Source organism: Populus euphratica, unplaced genomic scaffold (assembly GCF_000495115.2).
Source record: "Populus euphratica unplaced genomic scaffold, PopEup_1.0 scaffold863.1, whole genome shotgun sequence".
Taxonomy (NCBI): domain Eukaryota; kingdom Viridiplantae; phylum Streptophyta; class Magnoliopsida; order Malpighiales; family Salicaceae; genus Populus; species Populus euphratica.
Window position 1 is genome coordinate 79,596 of NW_011500722.1, and position 17,248 is coordinate 96,843.

General features: G+C 33.3%; 2 protein-coding genes and 1 pseudogene across 3 annotated transcripts; all 3 read right to left on the reverse strand.

Moving 5' to 3' along the window:
- Positions 1 to 1,762: 1,762 nt before the first annotated feature.
- Positions 1,763 to 2,256, reverse strand: LOC105116133 (uncharacterized; annotated as a pseudogene).
- A 1,077-nt stretch (positions 2,257 to 3,333) lies between these two features.
- On the reverse strand, positions 3,334 to 3,972 carry LOC105116134 (uncharacterized). Its single transcript, XM_011013341.1, has one exon. It carries the CDS (start codon positions 3,970 to 3,972, stop codon positions 3,334 to 3,336), a length of 639 nt encoding a protein of 212 aa, XP_011011643.1.
- Positions 3,973 to 9,998: 6,026 nt separating this feature from the next.
- On the reverse strand, positions 9,999 to 15,348 carry LOC105116131 (exocyst complex component EXO70A1-like). Of its 2 annotated transcripts, XR_840472.1 has the most exons (12): positions 15,139 to 15,348; positions 14,941 to 15,036; positions 14,637 to 14,842; positions 14,069 to 14,320; positions 13,262 to 13,400; positions 12,965 to 13,177; positions 12,061 to 12,266; positions 11,683 to 11,880; positions 11,496 to 11,595; positions 10,616 to 10,866; positions 10,297 to 10,488; positions 9,999 to 10,044 (listed from the first exon to the last, which is right to left on the reverse strand). XR_840472.1 is itself a non-coding variant. In XM_011013339.1 (11 exons), exons 1-11 carry the CDS (start codon positions 15,295 to 15,297, stop codon positions 10,371 to 10,373), a joined length of 1,938 nt encoding a protein of 645 aa, XP_011011641.1. In that variant the 5' UTR covers positions 15,298 to 15,348; the 3' UTR covers positions 10,104 to 10,370. The 2 variants fall into 2 exon arrangements, 1 of the variants encoding a protein (XP_011011641.1); XM_011013339.1 differs by lacking the exon at positions 9,999 to 10,044 and having other exon boundaries at positions 10,104 to 10,488.
- Positions 15,349 to 17,248: the final 1,900 nt, after the last annotated feature.

Genomic DNA, 17,248 nt, shown 5'->3' on the forward strand with positions numbered 1-17,248 from the left:
GTGACAATCTCGGCTTGAACCACCATGGCTTGTGGCGTGTTTTTCCATGTGCCTATGAGCTCTTGGAGTGCGTGAAGGGCCCGCAGGATCCATAAACGCTTCCTTTTCCATCTAGTGCAGGCGGTGTATTTATTCTAGTTATATATTCCTTTCATAATTGGTTCTAATTTCTTCCACAACCTTCTATAGCTTCCATATATTTTCCAAAACTTTCCGGTATCTTGGAAAAAGTCCCCTCTTTTTTAAACAAAATATCTTCCCTCCTTTTTCTGTATTTCTGAAATTTAAAGAAAAAATTTTAAATTCATGGCATGTGAAGCGATCAAAAATTACAAAATTACCAAAAAAAACTAGGTAAATCATGTTAAAAATATTTGTTTTAATATTTTTGTAAATATGATAAAAATGGAGTAAAAACTAATTATGACAGCACTCAGCTTTTTTTTTCATTAAAAAAATGTTGATTTTATTACAAAAATGACATTTACGCATCTGATAATATAAAGTTTAAATTAATTTTTTCATTAAAAAAACATAATTGAACATATTTAGAGATTTATCATCAGTTTTTTGAAAACAATATTATCAATTAGATTTTTTACAACATAAAATAGCACGAAAAGTTCCCAATTTAAAAATTTAAGACCAAATTACCATGAATACCAGCAAACCGAGAAAGGTCCGAGTAACAATATTTTAACTTCATACTAATTTCATTTTCTTTTTGTCCGGAATTCCCAATAAATAATTAAACCAAAAAATGTGAATTGAATATAACGAACAGGAAGTTTAAAAAAATTAAAAAAAAAATTAAAAATAAATAGGTTTTGGATCCATGTACAGTAAATTACTAGTATATTGATCTGTGCTTCACTATGAAACAATATTATTTTTAAAAATTTATATTAAAAATTATTAAGAATTTAAAAAATATTATAAATTTGATTTAGTGATCTTGTCAAATCCAAAAAAATTAAGTCTAGCATCTATATCAAACTTTAGAGTCTTGGATATAATAACTATATTAGAACTATATTTGGGTCTAAAAATGTTGATAGACTTGCATCTGGTTTTAATAATTATGTTGGACTATGTCTGGTTCAGTACTGAATATAATTATTAAATCTAAGACTCAAAAGATTTTAGGTTTGATATTATTATTAAACCTAAAATACTTAAATTTGATAATTTTTACCAACTCAAGCAAATAATAAAAAATAATCTAATAATTGTTCACTTTAGTAACTAATAAAGAGAAAAAACACAACCAAACTGAAAACACAAACAAACTGACCGTAATTCAATTCTAATCTGTTTATACACGTTGTGTTCTGTGAAAGAAAATGGTGGCCAAGTGGTAAAGACTTGGGACTAAGGAGTTTGCTCCCTCCGTGGTCTTAGGTTCGAGTGCTTGGTTGCTCATATAATGGCCACTAGAGGCTTACATGGTTGTTAACTTTAAGGCCCGTAGGATTAGTCGTGGTGCGCGCAAGCTGGCCTAGACACCCATGTTAATCTAAAAAAAAAAAAAAGTCTGTGCATCTATCAAGACTATATATTACCAGCAATTTTTCAAATAAGAACATGGTCACATTTATAATGTCTAATATCAAAACTATGTCTCCATCAACCGCATGAGTTAATCTCCAGATATGATAATTAAGAAGCTTAAGAGGAAATTGACGGATAAAAGAAACCATTTTTTCATATGTTGGCCACTTTTTTTCCCTTATTATAAAATATATATTAACATAAAAATTAACTAGCTAAGAACTAAGCAGTCCCTATCTGCACTGGCTGCAATATTCCCATCACCTGAAGCACCCGCAAAAGCAATTTTAATATCCTCAAACACAACTTCCATGCTTCGAGGATTTGATCTAAACCATGAACCCGATCTACTAGAAGTCGAGAACACCATTCTAAAGTGAAACCCACCTCCCCATTGCTTCTTTCCTTGGCCAATTTATCCACCACCCAGCTCTCCACCGAGTTATCCGTGTTATTGGCCGATAGCTTGGCATTTATTACGTTGCTTGTCTCTGTGTCCATGGAGAACTTAGGGGAATTAGCTGAAGCAAGGATATAATCTTTGTCGTAATACATATGGCTATGTATTTGACCAAAGTCTATTTTCAATCTGGTATTTGGATTCTTAACTGATACGTATGCTTCCCAAATAGCCGTGAAGGTAGGCATGGTGGCATTAAAATTTAATACAGAAAAGTCTTCAACGTGAAAAACAGGAATTTGCATATCCCAATGTAGGAGGATAACTCATTGGTGGAGGACACTTAAGTCTTCCTGAAGGAAAAAGGGTGCTTTCAGATGGTTGGCTTTCTCCCTTGTTGTTTTGTTGGGATTCCGAAGCCATAGTACGTGTAATTGATTATCTCTCTTTGAACCCAAGAGAGGCAGGAGGCAGGGATTTTAATTTTTTCGGATGAAGTAAGGAGAAAACGAGAAAGATTACAGAGAATCAAGGGTGGCATAACCGCGTACATTGTGTGTTGTATGTTACAATTAGGCTAACATGTTCAAATGGAATTGGTTGTCATGTCACCTGATACGGGTGCATTTGGCCATATTGAGCTGGGTTTCCTTTCTCTCATTGGCACTTGAATACAATGAGGTTAAACAGGTAGTACACATTTCTCAAGCTTCCAAGGAATTGAGAGGAGCATTGCAACAAAAATCAAATCCAAAAAATGTTTGTAAGAAGATGCGCAATCATGGCTGTTGCCAAAAAAGTTCATGACATTTACGTTTACATATATGGTTCTATGATGAGAACAGATATACTGTATTGCTTATTGTGTGGTCAAATGGCTGAATAAATACTGCTCCTGATTTTTATCACTTGCTATGGTTGAAAATAGTAAATTATGGGTATTGGTTAACAAACTTTATGCTTTACTGTGACAAAATTATGTTAGATACGGCCAAAGTTGATGCATGATATTAGATATGGCCAAGAAAACTTGTACGAGTGATGTACAAATTGCCTAGAGTTTTTTGCTTAAAAACTATACGAGGATTACAAGTATGTGTGATTTCCACATCCAGAATCTGTCAAGAACTGGCCTTCAGGTTGCAAAATTTCTTCGCGGCTAGTTTTGGAGATAGGACTATGTGCATTTGATTCCATGATGTTCCCAGCCCTGTAGGTTGTCTGAAATTTTCGTGGCAGCAACGCAACACCAAAACTGCTATAGAAATTGCATTGATTACAGCAGTAGTATTCCAAAATAAAGACAGAAACTCAATACGAAGGAAAGGAAATAGAAGAACAAGTAAGTAAATAAGAACAAGGAAGTGACAGAAACATCATGATCACTTGAGCAATGGAACCGAGCACGCTCTGGGCTCATCGCCGATCATCATGCCAGCACCCGGACCAGTTTCAAACAGCACGTCCAAGTCAGTGCATTTAGCCTTCAGCCAATAGACCCAAGACCAAGGCCCTTTCCTATAAGAAGCCTGAAAATTCAACATCAACCCCAAATGCAAAGTTCCATTATCTCCATCTCTCTTTATCTCCTTCAGAACCCTCTCCTCAACAAAAGGTTGTTCACCCCCTCCGCACCCAGAGGCATTAAATTTGATCTGCACCAATTTCTGCTTTTTGGGCCCCAAATGAATTGACTCCACTAATGCACACGACAGAGCATCTTGATGATAATAGTAAACAAAACTTTCAAAACTTTCGACCGAAATCTCAAAATAACTATGCCGGTTCCCGAACAACAACATGGCATCCCAATTGGCCCCAGATATGGAATTCGATACGTTAAGGTCTGATACAGAGAAGGAATTGAGTCTGATCACTAGAGGCTGTTTCTGTGTCCGTGGACTGTACTTTGAGTTCATCATAAGCCCTAAGGTGATGATTGATATTCCGGCCACCACGGCAAGCAAGAAAAGAGCAAGCTGGCAAATGCTTCCACAATCTTGAGACTTCAACGATGCCATTGTTCTTTCTGCATAAACCATGAGCGTTGATTCATTTCAGTTCCTGTAATATTCTCTATCCTTCCAGGAAAAACCATACTAGAAAGGAATCAAGATTTTAAGAGACGATGGTAATATTTATTTGTCCAATCCTCGTGAGATTTATGATCTAATAGGGCCGGAATTTTCTAACAACGTTAATTAATGCTAACACAGAAATCTTTATCCACTCCATACAATAACATATATAGCATTGTGATATTTTCTTTTCTTTTCTTTTTTTCTCTTTTTTTTAAAAGAAAAACTAAGAACTCAACAGAAACACAAGGAAATGGAAAAAAGATGATGATATATAGAAATCATGGCTTTATTTCATATACCCATATTTTAATTTCTTTCATTTTCATTCATTCATTCATATATATATATATGGTTCAATACATAATTCTAACGTAGGAAATACAGTGAAGATTTTAAGAAAAATAAATAAAAAGAAAAACTTGTAAAGATATTGTTGGATTACGTACCTTATAAGTACTGAACTTGTTTTTATTTTTTTCAAGATTTATGAATTCATAGTACAAAAGTAGTTGTTGATGATGACGGTGTTGCTTCGGATTAGAAGACTGTAACCATGAACTTCAAATTGTGAGAAGAAAATGATGTTTGCAAATATACTTTGGAAGGCGTGGGTCACAACGGTTTGTAACTGTCTCAAATGTTATTTAGGAGGGAACGGTTTTCGATAGGCTTTTTGTTTTACTATTTTACCCTTCTCGTGATTTGTTTTCCTTCATGGTTTTTAGTTCAAGGCTGTGATGATTCATGAGATGCTTGAAAATTTGATTGTTGTTGTTTTTAAAATGTATTTTATTTTAAAATAATATTTGATTATTATTTTTATATTAATACATCAAAACAATTTTAAAATATAAAAAAATTAATTTTAAGATATATAATCTTAGCCACATTTTCAAATAATTACTAGATATTTAATCCCTTTAACTTTGTTTGTAATATTTTCAAATAATATTTTTTAAATATTTTTATGTTAGCATATCTAAATAATTTAAAAAAAATTAAAATACATAATTTAAACCATATTTTCATATAATTACTAGGTATTTAACCCCTTTTAACTTTGTTTGTGAGTGTTTTTGATGGGAAGAAAAGTTCAGAAAATTAACATTTAATCCCATATATTTTAGGGACTTCAAATGTTAATCCATTGGGTGTGGGTAAAAAAAAAAAATTAAGGTGGTGTGGTACTTTTTTTTTTTTCTTTTCAAATTCATTTTTTTATATATCTTTTTATACACAACCATCGGATGAGTCACAATATTACATATTATATATTATTTTCTGTTATATTTATTTTACTTTTTAATTATTTTTTTACATCCTTAAGACTTAACTCATTAATATTTAACCTTCAATTTTTAACTTGAATCTAAATGTTCACCAATCCAACTAAGAAGTCCTCTCCTAGAAAACAATCAATTTCTCAAGAAAGAAAAGGGAAAATCAAACAAATTGTAAGAAATTTAAGCCAACGCTTAATCAATTAGATGCATCGAACTCTTTGAACCCTTGCCTAATTACTTATAATCTTTTTTAGGCACAACTTGCCATGTTTCATCAATTGGTGACATCATAAACCATGCAATATTTTACAATATTTTGATGGTGTTTGGAAGCAATTATTTTTTAAATATTTTTTTTAAAATATATATTGAAATAATTTTTTTATATTTTAAAAATAATTTTTAATACTAATATATCAAAATAATTTGAAAACATCAAAAAAATAATTTGAAATAAATAAAAAAAATTTCAACTTTTTCTAAAATAACTTTTAAAATATAAAAACAAACAAACCTTTAATCTTTGCAGCCACAATTCCACCTTCCAAACATAAACAAATAAGGATTTATAGCAATAATCCTTATCCACCCGAAACCTTATACAATCTGCCTTATGATAAAGGAGCCAACACAGTAAAACTCAATAATCCACTGTTTTAAATTCCTCCTTGATCTCCCTTGTTACTGCATAGTCCACAATAGGTTGATCAACCTCAAATCCTTTTGTTTCAAATTCAATGTACACGTTTTCTTGCTGTATCAACCCCAAATGAAACCCTTCAACAATAGTTGTCAAAAAAGCATCATCTTGTTCATAAAAACATGTAACTATCTGATCCTTCCAAGGAAATATCCGACCCAAGTTAGGATTAAAGGTTGTGAAATTGGATCCACATTTTGTTTCTGAAATGAAGAGAAAGTTGAACTGGATTGTGGGAGATTCCGGGTCGAAAGAATACATCATGATCATGTCTAGTGACAATTTAACAATTATTATTGTTGAAAACAAGGCGGGGAGAAAGAGAAGAACGATTTTGATGATGCTCCAGGACTCGTTGGACCCTGAAGGATATGGAGAATAGTTGGCGCTGATAGGAAGTAATGGGGAATGATTAGCATGGGCTTTCACTTTTTTGGATTGAAGATCACCTGAACAAGCCATGAATTACTTACAACTTGACATGAAATTTGTTTATCAGTTTGGCCATTATATGTAGGAGTCTTCAAAATGGTCAGATAACAGCGAAGTGTTTTGGGAAAGATTGTTTGAGGCTTTAAGATAAGAATGCTTGACGCTAGCTGTACGTAGGATGAGGATTGATATAAGCTCTGGTACCATTTTTGGCTGGACAGAATACAGAATCTTGCTAGCTTGGCATCATCAAGCAGTAGCCATGGCGCGATGACATACCCAGATATAAACTTATCTATAAGATCTAGTTGGCTATAGGATATTTTTTTACACCCGACAACTGGCGATGTTAAACCCAGATATAAATCTATCTAGAAGATCTAGTTGGCTATATGATAATTTTTGACGTCCGAAAGTTGCTGTCGCTAATGGAAGAGAAGGCATCTGTGAATCACAAGGAGCCATGGGATGGCGAGCAAATTAGTCTCTTCCCACCACAGCGGAGCCAAAAAATTTAGGACAGGGGCTGATGGGCAATACTTGAGTAAAAAACTCACTCATTCGCACTGAATGCACATAAAAATTTGGAAGATGTAACCTGTGTGTTTTAGGGTACCAATTAAATTCAGAAAAGCTGGAAAGTATTGAATTATTGCTTCAAGGGACCTTTGGAATCATGGTGTCAAATTCTAACTGGTTAAAGAATTATGGAGGTTCGTTGGTTCAAAGTTATTAGAGCAAGTCATTTCTTATTCCAAGGATAACATGGAAACAATAAGAATCCCTGAACACCTTCTAAAGAAATCTGAGGATCAAGAATGAGCAGATTAAAGGACGCCACAGGAGAGGTTGTCTTTCCTATTCACGGCAACACAACCACCAAGACCTGCCAATTTTGTTTTACTATTTTACCCTTCTCGTGATTTGTTTTCCTTCATGGTTTTTAGTTCAAGGCTGTGATGATTCATGAGATGCTTGAAAATTTGATTGTTGTTGTTTTTAAAATGTATTTTATTTTAAAATAATATTTGATTATTATTTTTATATTAATACATCAAAACAATTTTAAAATATAAAAAAATTAATTTTAAGATATATAATCTTAGCCACATTTTCAAATAATTACTAGATATTTAATCCCTTTAACTTTGTTTGTAATATTTTCAAATAATATTTTTTAAATATTTTTATGTTAGCATATCTAAATAATTTAAAAAAAATTAAAATACATAATTTAAACCATATTTTCATATAATTACTAGGTATTTAACCCCTTTTAACTTTGTTTGTGAGTGTTTTTGATGGGAAGAAAAGTTCAGAAAATTAACATTTAATCCCATATATTTTAGGGACTTCAAATGTTAATCCATTGGGTGTGGGTAAAAAAAAAAAATTAAGGTGGTGTGGTACTTTTTTTTTTTTCTTTTCAAATTCATTTTTTTATATATCTTTTTATACACAACCATCGGATGAGTCACAATATTACATATTATATATTATTTTCTGTTATATTTATTTTACTTTTTAATTATTTTTTTACATCCTTAAGACTTAACTCATTAATATTTAACCTTCAATTTTTAACTTGAATCTAAATGTTCACCAATCCAACTAAGAAGTCCTCTCCTAGAAAACAATCAATTTCTCAAGAAAGAAAAGGGAAAATCAAACAAATTGTAAGAAATTTAAGCCAACGCTTAATCAATTAGATGCATCGAACTCTTTGAACCCTTGCCTAATTACTTATAATCTTTTTTAGGCACAACTTGCCATGTTTCATCAATTGGTGACATCATAAACCATGCAATATTTTACAATATTTTGATGGTGTTTGGAAGCAATTATTTTTTAAATATTTTTTTTAAAATATATATTGAAATAATTTTTTTATATTTTAAAAATAATTTTTAATACTAATATATCAAAATAATTTGAAAACATCAAAAAAATAATTTGAAATAAATAAAAAAAATTTCAACTTTTTCTAAAATAACTTTTAAAATATAAAAACAAACAAACCTTTAATCTTTGCAGCCACAATTCCACCTTCCAAACATAAACAAATAAGGATTTATAGCAACAATCCTTATCCACCCGAAACCTTATACAATCTGCCTTATGATAAAGGAGCCAACACAGTAAAACTCAATAATCCACTGTTTTAAATTCCTCCTTGATCTCCCTTGTTACTGCATAGTCCACAATAGGTTGATCAACCTCAAATCCTTTTGTTTCAAATTCAATGTACACGTTTTCTTGCTGTATCAACCCCAAATGAAACCCTTCAACAATAGTTGTCAAAAAAGCATCATCTTGTTCATAAAAACATGTAACTATCTGATCCTTCCAAGGAAATATCCGACCCAAGTTAGGATTAAAGGTTGTGAAATTGGATCCACATTTTGTTTCTGAAATGAAGAGAAAGTTGAACTGGATTGTGGGAGATTCCGGGTCGAAAGAATACATCATGATCATGTCTAGTGACAATTTAACAATTATTATTGTTGAAAACAAGGCGGGGAGAAAGAGAAGAACGATTTTGATGATGCTCCAGGACTCGTTGGACCCTGAAGGATATGGAGAATAGTTGGCGCTGATAGGAAGTAATGGGGAATGATTAGCATGGGCTTTCACTTTTTTGGATTGAAGATCACCTGAACAAGCCATGAATTACTTACAACTTGACATGAAATTTGTTTATCAGTTTGGCCATTATATGTAGGAGTCTTCAAAATGGTCAGATAACAGCGAAGTGTTTTGGGAAAGATTGTTTGAGGCTTTAAGATAAGAATGCTTGACGCTAGCTGTACGTAGGATGAGGATTGATATAAGCTCTGGTACCATTTTTGGCTGGACAGAATACAGAATCTTGCTAGCTTGGCATCATCAAGCAGTAGCCATGGCGCGATGACATACCCAGATATAAACTTATCTATAAGATCTAGTTGGCTATAGGATATTTTTTTACACCCGACAACTGGCGATGTTAAACCCAGATATAAATCTATCTAGAAGATCTAGTTGGCTATATGATAATTTTTGACGTCCGACAGTTGCTGTCGCTAATGGAAGAGAAGGCATCTGTGAATCACAAGGAGCCATGGGATGGCGAGCAAATTAGTCTCTTCCCACCACAGCGGAGCCAAAAAATTTAGGACAGGGGCTGATGGGCAATACTTGAGTAAAAAACTCACTCATTCGCACTGAATGCACATAAAAATTTGGAAGATGTAACCTGTGTGTTTTAGGGTACCAATTAAATTCAGAAAAGCTGGAAAGTATTGAATTATTTCTTCAAGGGACCTTTGGAATCATGGTGTCAAATTCTAACTGGTTAAAGAATTATGGAGGTTCGTTGGTTCAAAGTTATTAGAGCAAGTCATTTCTTATTCCAAGGATAACATGGAAACAATAAGAATCCCTGAACACCTTCTAAAGAAATCTGAGGATCAAGAATGAGCAGATTAAAGGACGCCACAGGAGAGGTTGTCTTTCCTATTCACGGCAACACAACCACCAAGACCTGCCACTTTACCTCTCCCCTCAACAAGGTTCTCTGTTATTTGAACCGAACAACGGGTTTTATGGATATTGGAGCTCCAAAGCAGTGAGTAATTTGGCATGGAAAGAAATGGGCATGAAAAATGTATACACTCTTATTAAATAGCAGCTGTTTTCATTTGTTTATACCCATAGGAGGGGGAGGTTGTACAGTTGTGAGTACAGAGTGTGCATATGCATGCATGCCTTGAATGAAACATACTCAGACTCGATAGTTGGAAAAATAACAGCAAAACTTTGGCAGAAGAATCCAACCCTAATGCGGATCGTGATACGAGTATATCAAGCCACCTATTATTTGACTTCGTAATTATACAAGAGCATAAATGGTGGCATGTACCTAGATTCGTTCTAGTAAATGTTTACCGTTTTTGCTCGTTCCATGTCTTCCCCTCAAAGAATTCATTCATCATGTGGTCAAGATCCTCAGGAGAGTATCTAATGTACTTCTGAGGGTTTTTTCCATTCTCAATCATAGGCCTGTAACAATGCAAAACAGGGTTTGTTCCTATGAGTGAAAGAAAGAAGGATGAATTCTTCTCAGATAAAATGATGAGTAGAAGCCAGAAGAAGAGGAAAAAGCAGGTCACAAAGATGAGAACCATACCCAAAACGCTTTTGAAAAGACCTATATGCGGGCAAGAGAACTTCGGCAACAGCCAGCCTCAAAGACTCACGCAACTCGCTGTCAGGAACGGTCCATTGAGATTGCCTCTGGTGAAGCTCCTCAAATTGGACATTGAAGGTCTTGAATCTATCCTTCACTGCTGCTCTTGAAATTCCACTGGCACTACCATCACCTCCGATTCCACCACCACTGCCTGATCCACCACCCTGAACAGAGAGACACTGCAGAATCTGCACATCTAAGACGCGAACTGTTTAACATGACGTCTTATTGATTAGAAAACAAAAAATCTCACTAGAAACCAAATAACTGAATACAATTTTGGGTGGGAACTAGTTCCTATGAGTTATACGCACAATTTTCCAACCCTAAATTAGATGAAAAGAGGAGCAATTCAAGATGTTGCAATTTCTTATGACAAAAGGTTAAGAAGCAGTCAACACGAAGACGTCACCACTAAACGCTGCAACGAGTAATTCCAAAATTAACACAAATAGCATTGCAACTGGAGAAGTGCCCTAGTAGGTCTAGTATGGCATGCAAATTAGAGGATGGAGTCTAGGCCACTTGATCCTAAGGCAGGTATCCAGACTTTTCCCATCAAAAGATAACAATATTCACTAGATATGAAGACATCTTCAAGGAAGAGTAAATATTAACTTGGATAACTACAGCCCCACCGAGTGATTGTAATAAAATATATACAAATCAACATAAATATTCAATAAATAGGTCCGTATTTATATAAAAAAAAATCCTGAGAAGATGGTATTAGTGGGTTCAAGTGATATCCCCAGCATCCTTGTCAAGGAAAATAAAGAGATTCTGATGCAGAGCAAGTCTAGTTAAAGAAACAAACCTTTGCCCAAGAAACTCTCTTATACTGATTAGCATGCTGTTGCACAGTTCTTCTGTGTATTTGCACCCAATCATCACCCAGTAAATCCTTCGCTTCTGACCTGTACTTGGATGTTAAAAGGTGTCAGGCAGATCATGTACAGATCATCAACGCCTCTTATATAAAATACAAAAAATATAGAACAAACCTCCGCACAGATCTCACTATATAGTGAATGTTGTTCATGAGAAATAGTTGAGTCAGCGCAGGGTCCTTATACTGCTTTGATTTCCCGTCGAGGTTATTTTGAAGAGCCTGCATAATTCTTGTAGTCACAGATGTCAACTGAGCATCAGGATCGCTTGCATCAAACTCTTGAAAGAGCTGTTTCAGTGTAGATTGGTAACTGCGCAAATTGAAAGACCAACTGTCAGATGCATGATATTTATGAAGTAACCTAATATTTCTAGATCTTCTGACCACATTAAACACATGAACAAGTAGCAGACTTGAAGGAAGTATATTAAAAAATGTCATGATAAAATTGATAGAAAAGAAACAAGAAAATGCAGCAATAATAACTTACTCAAAGAGAAACTTCACATAATTAATCACATAGCTAGTCAAAGGATGGACAGTTCCATCTAAAACAGCAGTTTTGGTAGCATCTTTTTCTACAGCCTCTTCAAAATCACAAAAGGTCTCTTGAGCCGTTTGAGCTAGTCGCTTTGTTAAACTCAATGCAGAGTCCCGCATTTCGATGCAGGCTTTACTTCCAAAGAGTAATTCAATCTGCGGATGCAACCCCCAACATCAAGCCGAAAAACAAAGAAAAAGAAATAAAAGAAGATCATAAACATCAAGAAGAATTGAAGAAAAAGAAGGAGAAGAATGAGAAAAAAATACTTGTCTAAGCATTTTTCCACCATAGGATTCATACAGTATCGTTTCTCTAATGCTTTGTGATTAAAAATAACAGTGAAATGCTGTTAGCTCCATCATAAAGAAAACAGTTGGTTTTCTATATTCCAAATGTCATTTTAGTCGCCTTTTCTAATAAACAACCAAGAAACGATACCTGAAGCTACATCCGCAGGCTTTTTATGCATTTCAGTTTGCTTGAAATGGATTTTCATCCCCATGGATTGTGAGCTCCAAGGCGACCTTGCATACCATGTTCCATTGAAAGTCGCATCTCAATTTCCCCCCATTTTCATCTCTTTCACTGTACGACTATTTCCCCATATAGAGGGTCTTTATTTACTTATCATTTCATTTTCTAATTTATTTCATGCACATCTGCGATTCATGGTTCATGGTTTCAATTCTGAGAAAAACTCGCCTTGAAATGACTTTTTACCATCATCATAGATTCATTACCTTGTTGATAAATGAGACAAATCCCATACAGGGTTATCCACCAAAACTGTTTAGAATTCACATGATTATTTAGTATTGATAATATTTCGCTTTAGTAAAAGCTTCCATACCTCAGATTGAAGTTCCCGCATAATCTCATACATATCTAATAGAACAAATAGTTTTTCAGGTGATCTTTTGCTTTTGGCTATGGCCTCCCCAAAACTAAGCAGCACAGACACGCTGTTTACAGTGACTTCAGCAAAACATTGATCCCTGAGAGAATCAACCCCATCAAGTATTTGATCACACAGTTTCTTTTCCCCAGCAAACAGCAGTTTGACCTGTTCCAAGCATTGAAAAAAAATTGAGAAACCAAATAACAAAAAGAGACCTTGATACCAAGAATGCAACACATAAATCCTCACAGCAATCCTCATATAATGTATCCAATTCCCGATCTTAGCCTCCAAGACCTCCCACTGCATTTTCTGGACATCATCCTTACTGAGTCTCTCAACACCTAATTTCCTGACGCTTTGTTCCAAAACTGAAGCACGAGTGTCCCTGGAGTTTGTAAACAGAAAATATCATCACCAAAATTCCAAAGTCAATGGTAGTAAGAACCATATGATGATAAGAATCAGAATGAAATTTTACTTTTGTTCTTAGATGGAATTTATTAGCGAATAATTATTTCAATGACAAAGCCGATGTTCTCTTCCTCCATTGTCTCTTTGTTAAGCAAAAATTGTCATAACTCGTGTCTTGAAAAGTAACGTGACAACTATATTGCTAGATTTCCATTAAAGTAATTTTATTTCCTATTAAATCCAGCAAAGACAGGAAGAGATTATCCAAACTTATATGCATTGACAAATTCACCACTCATTATTGAAAACTAAAACTGTAGCATGTTCAAATTCATACTAATTTACACAAGATTACTCAAGAGAGATTACCCATAAATAACCAAGCTAAAATTTTCTTCCAATTTCAATGTTTTTATCATGGATCAAGCATTGGCAGAGCAATGTAGATTTCTTTTTATATTCCAAGTTTCAAGCTTGTTATTAGCGGTAAACGATAAAAACACCAGAATTTGAAAAAGTCAATCTTCTGACATGTATTTGTCTTGAGAACTTGTAAGACAGAAGACAACCTAGTTAAGATAGGTCCAAGAATGAAGAACATGAGCAATGATAACAGCAGCAATAAGAAAGGGAAAAAATCACCTGTAGATTCTAAATAGCTGTTGTTGGTGACCAGCTTGAACCATTTGTTGAGCTAAATCATGTAGCAATGGAATAACCCTTGGCGGAATAAGTGTTGGAAGAGTGTAAACAGCATTTTCTAAGCTCTTCCCTTGGTGCTCAGTGGGGCTCTTGCTGTTATCATTACCATGCTTCCTAGGCGATCCTGATGATGATGATGGACGTAGAGAATTGGGAAGACATTCAAAAAGTCGATCAGGTTCCACTGGCTTGCTGTCAGTCAAAACAATTCTTAACTTATTTCAAAAGCATTATTGAGGATCATGAAAAATCAAAGCTTGCATCAGGCACACAACAACAATCAATCTTTCACAATTAATTGACACTTTTCAGCGGCAGAAGTCATAGCCATTTCCAATATTCGATTCATTGCTCATTTCAAAACACCAAAAAACAAGACTTTTCGAGTGCACCAAACAGTCAGATCAAAAACACTAAACAATTAACATAACTTCTATGTCAATCGTCATTTCTTGAAACAAAACAGAACAGGATTTCATTACAAAAACAAGAAGCCAAGAAGACGAACCTGTAATTTGTTAAAAGCTGTCTAAACTCCTCTTCAAGCTTAGAAATAGCTTTAGCAAGTAATTGATTGGCATGATTAAGCACACCATCACTGCTTTTAAAACTCTTATTGCTGCTAAAAAATTTCACATTGCTTCTTAGCTGATCAATCGCTTCTAAATAACTCTCTAAATCTTCATGTGGCCCTCTCAATATTTTAGCCTCTGCCTACAACATCCAAATACATATATATCCAGACAAATTAATTAATAATATTACAACAAAAAAACATCATTATAGAAATTATTATTTAAAAAAAAAAGTACCTTTCGCGTGAGGTCAAATTGAGATAAAATAACCTCTGCTGCCTTCAATGTTTTATCAATATTTTCATGTGCTCTTCTAATCGAATGCGTCCTTATCTACAAAAGAAGAAGAAGAAGAAGAAGAAAATTTCCTTTACAAACAACAATGCATATCCATTAAAACAGAAATATGGAAAGTTGGGATGATTCTTAACGTACCTGAGTGGGACGCATGGCAGTTTCTAAGGCAGAGAGCCGGTGGTCGAAGGAGCCAAGAATGGCGGCCATGTTATCAGTAATGATTTGGCTTTTTTGTAACGATTCTTTAATGAAATCAGCTCGTTCTCTTAGGGCCTCCATTGTTTGAGGCACCCCCATTGTTCGTGTTGGTTTGTATTTCTGTTGAAGGATTTAGGGGAAGAGAAGGGACAAAACATGAAGTAGTTACGAAGGATTCTTGGGAAAAAGGGTATTTGTTGGGGTTTTTTTTTTTTTTTGTTCCAGTCAATGAGTGGGCCAGGTTTTTGTGGACCCTTGACCTAACAACATCCTCTGTTTTGTCATTTTGTGCACCGCTTTCCTCTTCTTCTTTTTTAAACCACGATGAAGATTGGTTCCTTTCATGCACTAGTAAATTTATTTCCCGATGGATTTTTTTTTTTTTCGTATGCTTTCCATGAATTAGTCTCTATCCATATTTGGTGTATTTTTGTCCGAAGGGTGCTTGCTATATTGTGTAGGGTAACATGATGCCATTTTGAAGAAGATTTTTAATTAAAATTGTTGTTACCATTTATCTCGTTCCAATCAAAGACTCTATTTGTTTTTATTTTTAAAAAATATTTTAAAAAAAATTAAAAAATTTATTTTTCTTTTTATTTTAAATTAATTAATATGATAATGTCAAAATAATTTTTAAAAATATATTATTTTAATATATTTTCGAGTAAAAAACAACTGTTATCATGCTATAAAACATCCTATAAAAGTAATGGTTTTAATCCTTGTGTTTTTATTATTTCAATTGATGAGAAGACTTCCATAAATAATGTTAAACAAAATGATGAAAAAATTTCATAAATAGGTTTGATTTTATATTAAAAAAAACATTAAAGTATGTCAAACATGCTAATAAATAGCACAAAATAGTTTTATTACCGGAAACTAATCCTTTTGCCCCTTACCGAGCATTATTTTCACTTTCAGGAATTTAATCTTGTTGTCCATTACCTAGTATTAGTTTTATTAACGAAAACTAATTCCTTTCATTTTAATTTATAATTCTAACATAAAATATCATTGCATCATCAAAATTATTGTAATAAATTAAGAAAAAATATTAATCTACAACAATTACCTACTGCAGAAGCTAAGTGGTACCTCCCGACAGCTACATAGCTTTTGTAGCTTCTCTTTTAACAACAAATATACCACATTAATTTTAATTCCATGTACATTCCTCGTATTAATATTCTAAATCAATTTATTTCATCTTAACCTTTATTTCTCATTTAATCCTCATTGAATTTTTATTTTTTAAAAAATTTTATTTTCTTAGTTATCTCAACAAAAAAAATTCTTATAACTTGTATATACACGTATCTTCTTAAACTATATTTTTATAACCATTTATGATTTAATTCTCATGTCAAGAACAACTATAATTAAACAAGCTATTAGACGCATAATTTTTTTTCAATTGGGCATGCAGAATTCATTTATTTCCTAACATGTTCTTCCAAATACATAAAAAGTTCTAACAAAACTCAATAATAATGTTATTAACATCTATAGTTTTGCATTTGTATTATCATAGTCATACATGTATTATATCACACAAATATTATCACATTTACATCAATTTTTTTTATGTATCTTTCCTTAGCATGAAAAGTCAAACATGTTCACAATTATATTTATCTTTAGGTTCAATAATTCACCCTAAATTTCATAAATTTCAGCAACATAAACTCTCAAGTCAATCTACATAATGTGAAACTCCTTTAAAATCATTTCCTTCATAATATATACATTAATCTACTATGATATCACTTACTACATACAATTCTATTTCATGTAATATAACCCCTCATTGGTCGGTCATGGGTCCTTAAGAACCTCATGGTTTTCTTCATCATTTCTACCTGTATTAATAACCAACACAGCTTATTTTAACCTAATTGATCAATCCATGGTCAATTTATATTTTTTCAAAAAATTCACTCTAAAGCATAGCATTAATTTCATTATTTGAACCTCAATTGTTATCCATTTCATATAAAATTTCTAGGTTAGGTTTAGAACTCCTTGCCAAATGATAATCAAGTTT

What these genes read in the sequence shown, in the direction of transcription:
- LOC105116134 (XM_011013341.1), bottom strand. Translation starts at nt 3,972, where the DNA reads ATGGCATCGTTGAAGTCTCAAGATTGTGGAAGCATTTGCCAGCTTGCT.
- LOC105116131 (XM_011013339.1), bottom strand. Translation starts at nt 15,297, where the DNA reads ATGGGGGTGCCTCAAACAATGGAGGCCCTAAGAGAACGAGCTGATTTC. An exon ending in TACATTATATGAGGATTGCT is followed by an intron (nt 13,178 to 13,261) that starts GTGAGGATTTAT and finishes TGCTTGGAACAG; the next exon opens with GTCAAACTGCTGTTTGCTGG. An exon ending in TGCGGGAACTTCAATCTGAG is followed by an intron (nt 12,267 to 12,964) that starts GTATGGAAGCTT and finishes TTGCATCCGCAG; the next exon opens with ATTGAATTACTCTTTGGAAG.